This window comes from Photinus pyralis, unplaced genomic scaffold (genome assembly GCF_008802855.1).
Source record: "Photinus pyralis isolate 1611_PpyrPB1 unplaced genomic scaffold, Ppyr1.3 Ppyr1.4_LG1, whole genome shotgun sequence".
Classification (NCBI taxonomy): domain Eukaryota; kingdom Metazoa; phylum Arthropoda; class Insecta; order Coleoptera; family Lampyridae; genus Photinus; species Photinus pyralis.
The window spans coordinates 29311280-29318153 of NW_022170249.1; the positions used below are offsets into that span (position 1 = coordinate 29311280).

The 6874-nt window shown below is 35.7% G+C and overlaps 1 protein-coding gene across 1 annotated transcript; it reads left to right on the forward strand.

The window, feature by feature from the left end:
* Nucleotides 1-5969, forward strand: LOC116160688. The gene is made up of 7 exons (XM_031473951.1): nucleotides 1-233; nucleotides 3497-4404; nucleotides 4452-4553; nucleotides 5145-5282; nucleotides 5334-5417; nucleotides 5464-5620; nucleotides 5672-5969. The coding sequence occupies exons 2-7, from the start codon at nucleotides 3501-3503 to the stop codon at nucleotides 5715-5717; spliced, it is 1431 nt and encodes a 476-aa protein (XP_031329811.1). The 5' UTR covers nucleotides 1-233; nucleotides 3497-3500; the 3' UTR covers nucleotides 5718-5969.
* The last annotated feature ends 905 nt before the right edge of the window (nucleotides 5970-6874 follow it).

Sequence of the window (6874 nt, forward strand, 5' to 3'; positions counted from 1 at the left end):
CAACAAAAATAACTAGATAGATATCTCTCCCATATGCATATGCATGAATACCATATGCCACTGTTTATCATTGAAATGTACTTTGTGTTTCCCCGTCATTATAGTTTCAGATGACGGTTTGCTGAAGGGAGTTCTACAGATTTTTTGAGGACGAAGAGTCTTGGTCGTCTTGGGTTTCCTTTTATGGATGGCCAAGTCTCGGTTATGTAATTTCTCAAGATAATAGTAATCACGTAAGATCAAAATTATTCTTTAAGCATATACCTGTAAAGTATTTGTGCTGTTAAATTAAGGTTTAATTTAACTTTATTGATGTCTATTTTTTATAGAAGGCAATCGTTTTTTGTGGGGACATTATGGGGGGCTTACCGACACACCATTGTTTTTAGCATTTGAATCGCCTCAATTGTTAGATGGTCTTATGAAGCATATCAACAACGACAGGTTGTTGAATCTGCTTCATATGTAATGGAAAATTTACGGATTTACGGATGTTATCATGTAGTTACTAATGTCTCTACTCGAATTCCATTCACCTAAATAATTTTTTGTTTATGGGCCGCTGCTTTGTCTAATTTATACGTATATTCTAATACTATAGTAGAAAGGAACCATGTTTCGCATAGATATTCCTTGAGATAAAAAAAATACTGCCCTACATCGTGCTTTTAAATGACACTGTCCGGGAAGTGGTCTAACTTTGGTTGTTGGGTTGGTATCAAATACCATTCGTAAGCTGCTTGTTTATTAATTTTCCACAGGTTTCTGTGTACATGTAATACATTTACTCCCACGATTATATCGACGCGTTTTTTCACATTCGGCACAATTTGACCGTGTACCACATTTTCGAACATAATTAGCGATTACTTGTTCTTGTTCTTCAGAACATACTTTTCTACATCTGTAGTTAGGTTTCATTCTAATTTAAACAATTAAATTTATTTTCTCTGCATACCGATGGTTTGAAATTTAAAATCGAAGTAATTAGCTTAGCTGCCTATCTTATACCGAAACTCCCCTTCTGTCATTAATCTAATAACGGCCCTCGTGGAATCTTCACTGTCCTTTAGGGTTTTTGTTTTTTCTACCAAGAGCCATGATATTCTAGAATTAAACTATAAATATTCACTCTGTAGTGAACCAAAAACGTCCTCGCATAAATAAATGTCAATTCATCCGCACGTGAAGCAAATTCGCGAATCTTCTGGGGTGGAATCTTACAAAATCGAATCTTTAGGAGGCGAATATTGCAGGGGCGAATTTACCTGGATATTTAGTGTAAACTTTTCGGAGATTAATTATTATTGGGGCGAGTTTTATCACAGAAATTGAAGGAAATTTTAGGCATATGTATAGTAGCTAGTTCCCTTGGCGTCTAGGTTGTGCGAAAAAACGGGAACAGTTTTTCGAGGCGAATGTTCGGAGCTGAAATTTTTCGGAAACACATTATGAAATTTAGATTGATTCAATTTTTTAATTCCTCTAATTAGCAGTCGAATTTATCAGTCACGTACATAACTCAACCCATTGGGTCGTATGAATAAAAGTGAGCAAATGCTTATACTTGCAAAATTCAAAGTAAATACTCCTAAGTGCCCCTTCATACTGGTTTGTTTAGCAGCGCTGCACTGTGTCCTGTCCTGCTGCTTAGCAGCGCTGCTAAGTCGCCCAGTGTGAAGGAGCACTTACGAGTATTTACTTTGAATTTTGCAAGTATAAGCATTTGCTCACTTTTATTCATATGGGCCAATGGCTTATTTCACAGTTTTTATAATGGTGCAATTTTTGCAATATTTACACGCTTTTTTTGCACTAATAGTATAACTTAGTGCATTAACCTCAATACCTGGCGTGCAAGATCATGGGCTCGTATAAAAATGCATGTTAAGTTTTCTGCAGAGTTATTTTTCGTGATCAAAATAGACGTTTTTGTTGTTACTTTTTTATCTCAGCTCCTCAGTCATTTGTGTAAATTGATGCTAAAAATGGCCAAAGGTGCAGTTTTGTTGACTCGAGTCAGTCTCAAACACAACGGCAGGTGAGTGAGAAGTTTTTAAATTACAATTTCCGTTCGTTTCCTTTTTTGATTTAATATTTTATATTGGTAATTTAGTAAGAAATAGCGTAAAGCTTCTGTAAAAAATGGAATATTTTCCAATTTTCCCAAAATCGTGAGATATACCACAATTTCCGTGATAAGGGTCCTACACTAACTGCGATGATTTCCAATTTTGTAATTCAACTAGGCGCAATTTCGTTCCAAATTGTTCCACTAATTTAAAGAATTACTTGAAATTTCGTTTTTGCATTTTTGACATAATTGCCTCGTCTTTTCGGGCGTTGCTAGTTTTTACTGTTCGGTTCGGAGTTTTAAAATCGTTAGTTAATTTCCATCCATGAACTCCGATTAGGTGCATAATTCTCATTAAAATATGCAATATTGTTTTTTACCAACAATAAAGTTTTCAAAATCATAATGCTTACGTATATACCGAGGCCAGATTATGTAAGCCCCTTTTAGAATAACAAAATAATAATAGAATCGTTAAAACGAACATCTCGATACAGCAAAATAGGTACATCGTTTGTGAAGAGTGAAGAAAGAACGATTTTTTATAGGTAACATGTCTTTGATGATACAAAAACTAAAAACAAATATTGAGCAAGGTGTAACAGTTTTTTAGTATCAGTTATCAAGTAATCTAATACTGATTTCTTGTAAGTATAAAATAGTACATTATATATCAAGGTAGAGAAGTCCAGTATTATTGCATCAGCACCAAGATTACATCTCGAGGCGCTTGCGCCGAGGGGTGTAAGGTGCGAAGGCAATAATAGACTTCTCTACCGTGGTATATATACTATTTTTTTCACTACTAGCACTTGAAGTCCTCTAAATTAACATATTATATTGATAAGAAAGTGAACGGTTGGACAGAATTGTTTGTTTCTTAATTTAACATGTCAATCAAGTACGTTGAAGTACAAGTCAAACAGGCCGTATTTTGTTCTGTCATTGAGATATTTTCAAAGAGTAATTTCGTTCGAATTTTTTCAAAATGTGATAATTTTAGGTATGTAATTTCTCTGGAAATGGCGGATGGTGGCAATTATTCATTTTAGAGAACTTGTCTAAACGTTTATTGAGCGAAATTTCGGGTTGTGTTTTCTAAAAGTGACAGCGTGACAGTTCTCATTATTGACTACTAGTTAATAATATCCACATTATTAACCACTTTGAACAACTGCCGAGAAAGCCTACTTTACAAGTGGAAAAAAGGTTAATAATCATGTCATCAGACGCTAGTAGTGAAAAAAAACAGTAATCACTTCAAGACGAAGAACGGGCTATTCAAAAAATTTAGTAAATACTTTTAATGCGTTTCAATAAAAATAGTGAGGTACTGGCCAATTAATATTAATCATTTGACTATTTTTAGACTTATAGTTTGTTTCGATGCAGCTGGATAATTATATTTACCATTTTTTACAGAAATATGGTAGAAGTTCATCTTGAAGAAAACATTAAAAAACGACGATTTTTGTTCCGACAAGCGATATGCAAATTGGGAAAGCTAATTACAGTTGAACCGCTTATACTATGTTTCATATTACCGTTTCACATGTCGACACTAACCATTCAGAATTTAAGTTTGGAGAAATCTTGCAGAGTGAACCTTAATCTTAGTATATCGATTTGTGACGCTATTACCGCACGTAATCACACCCAATACAATTCGTCGGACGAAGTTGATGTACAGAAGCTGGTGGCATCTGCGTCGATTTGGAAGAACGTCGTGTACAGTATATTCCCCTCAATCCTATTGCCATTCTTTGGAGCTTGGAGCGATCGAAATAAAACCAGAAAGGTTCTAATGATAATGCCAATTGTAGGTGAAATGATTACAAATGTGGGGTTCATGCTGTGTACCTTTTTCTTCCACGAGCTACCGCTAGAAGTCAACACCCTGATCGAAGTCCTGCCTACCGCCACAACGGGTGGCAAAAATATGCTCCTAGTTGGCGTATTTACGTATGTCTCCGCCATTACGGCCACTGAACACCACACGATTCGGATTGGGATTATACATGTGTTCGTTGGTATGTGCGCTGCAATTGGGGATGCGTTGAGTGGAGTCATCTACACGTTAATCGGATTTTATGGAGTGTTTACCTTGTCTTTCGTTTTATACACGTTAGGCGGATTTTATGCGTATTTTCGACTGAACGAGGCTCCACGTGAGGGAGAAAAACCCTTGATCGGATTCGAGCTTGTTAAGGACATTGTGAACGTCCCAAAGACTTTTGCCACGTTTAAGTTTCTGGCACATCGTAGTATTCAAACCAAGCAAATTTTTGGAATACTGATCTTGGCAGTTTTAGTCGTGGGCCCAGTTAAAGGTAAACTTTTCGCTATAATCCTTCGTTACCTTTGGTTATGTTTGTAGGAGAAGAGGCGGTGCTGTATATGTATACAAGGTTCAAATTTCATTGGAACGAGATTGATTATAGTATGTTTTACGGATATTACTCTGTAGCACATCTGATTGGTAAGTTGTCTAAAATAAATGGTTACTTCATTTATGGGAAACTATGAAAAGTAAAATAGCAAATAACAACCCTATGAATTAACTTTTATGAGATGGTTAGTTTCCCTTTATCATCGTGTGTAATACAAAACTTTATTTTTTAGCAAAAGCCATATAAATCATTGTAAAGCTTCGGACAATTCTGAATTTAATTTAAACGTCAAAAATAGCAAGCTTAGGTTCTGCCATCGCGGTCATTTCCATAGAAACCGCATTGTTAAATGTTCTGAACGTCATTTTTCGCGCCCCATTTGAAATAAGAGTGACAGAATTAGAATGGACAATCATATGTCTCATTTTATCTACCCTTACGGTTAAAGTGATCACTTTATCTAACATCACGGTTAAATAGCAACTTAGCCTACTCATGTAAACCTATTAAAATGCCCATTCAACATATGTTACAAAATAAAATAAATTATTTATAATGCTTATAAAACTTGAGGATGCTATTAATTGATTTATTGTAGTTGATTAGATTTTGTACGGTAACGCAAATTGTTTTTGTACAACCTTTCTTTAATCCAGGCTAACACTATATTATCTTTTTAGGAAATTTCTTCGCCATAGCACTGTTTTCCAAATGGTTAAAATTTGACGACGCAATTTTAGGCATTATTTCGAGCACTAGTAAAATTCTAGGTGGAATTTCATTCACTTTAGCCAACAGTGCCCTGATGTTTTACATAAGTACGTATTTCATAAAGACATTGTGACTTGACTAACAAAAGCTATACTTAGGTACACTGATTGAGTCATTTAATGGGACAGCGTTTGTAGCTTCTCGGTCCATAGTTACAAAACTCGTAAACGAACAGAATTTGGGTAAGTACGAAATTGCGCCAAATGCTAACTGAATGTTGCTTTTAAGGTAAAGTCAATTCGCTCTTTGGAGTTGCGGAGTCCATAACGCTTTTGCCATATGGACCAATGTATAGCGCCATATATAAAGCGACAATTGAAACCTTTCCTGGGGCATTCTATATTGCCGGAATCTTCCTTACCGTGCCAGCCATAATCATGTACCTGTAAGGACGATGAACTTAAAAAGACATTATTGTATGAATACGTTCTTTTAGTTGGTTATTCACCAAAAGACATTCGCGGTTTCCGGAGGAAGATTAGACGTGTAAGAAATTTGTTGCAACGTATTTACACCACTTTTCCTATGTATGTTGCTCATAATCCAACGTTACAAACAGGAATTGTATTATAACATGATGGTTTGGAACTCAAGGTGCACCAATATTGTGCAATCCCAAACAAACTTCGTAAATGCTATGGGGTGGGAGTGGGGGTTTGAAATTGTGCCATTTTAGCGCATATGATTGAAATATTGAAGAATTCTCAATAAAAGCGTGTCTTTTGTTATGTTTTGTGTATCAATATACAAGGGTCCAGCCGTAACTCATAGAAGGTAATTTTCAAAACCGCATAAATCGCCCCTTTTTCTATTTATGAGTATAGTCTAGGCGATAAAGACATCTAACTGGACATTTTGAAGTGGAAAAGAAAAAAATGGTGGAATATGTTCAGTTAGGTGTCAGAAACAACATATTAAAAATCCCACCCCCCAGACCCTGTGCTAAAGGCTCCAGCCACCCCACCATCCCCCAAAAACCGTGTTTTCGCTCTTTTTGGCTGATATCTCGCGATCTATGAGGTCTATATGAAATATTTTTAGCTGAAAATATTTCTCGGAAATTTTATACAAGGTAGATACTCAGAAGTTAGCCTAGGTGTACCTCTTAGCCTAGGAAATTCATAAAAGAGGCGAAAATCATCAATTTTCGTGGCTTTTTGCAAATATATCGCGACCTTTAGGGCTAGATGAAATATTTTTAGCTGAAAATGCTCCTCGTGAAATTTTTTACAAGGTAGATACTCAGAAGTTAGCCTAGGTGTACCTCTTAGCCTAGAAAATTCATAAAAGGAGGCGAAAATCATCATTTTCGTGTTTTTTTTTGCGGTTTTTTGCAAATATATCGCGACCTTCAGGGCTAGATGAAATATGTTTAGCTGAAAATGCTCTTCGTGCAATTTCATACGAGATAGGCAACTGAAGAGTTGGCGTAAAGTCACCTTTCACCTTCAACTTTCATGTGTGAGGAAATATTCATTGTAAAACAAAGTATTTCTATGTACCATCGATTTTTGGTAAAAAAGGAAAGTTATACACTGCCTTTTTTTGAGCACCGAAAAAAAAATTGTCTCAGATCGACCCGGAAAAAAATTTTCTTATAGAATGTGGCCTGTAGAATCCATAATTTCAAACAGTTCCA

What these genes read in the sequence shown, in the direction of transcription:
- LOC116160688 (XM_031473951.1), top strand. Translation starts at nt 3,501, where the DNA reads ATGGTAGAAGTTCATCTTGAAGAAAACATTAAAAAACGACGATTTTTG. An exon ending in CGTAAACGAACAGAATTTGG is followed by an intron (nt 5,418 to 5,463) that starts GTAAGTACGAAA and finishes GTTGCTTTTAAG; the next exon opens with GTAAAGTCAATTCGCTCTTT. An exon ending in CCAGCCATAATCATGTACCT is followed by an intron (nt 5,621 to 5,671) that starts GTAAGGACGATG and finishes ACGTTCTTTTAG; the next exon opens with TTGGTTATTCACCAAAAGAC.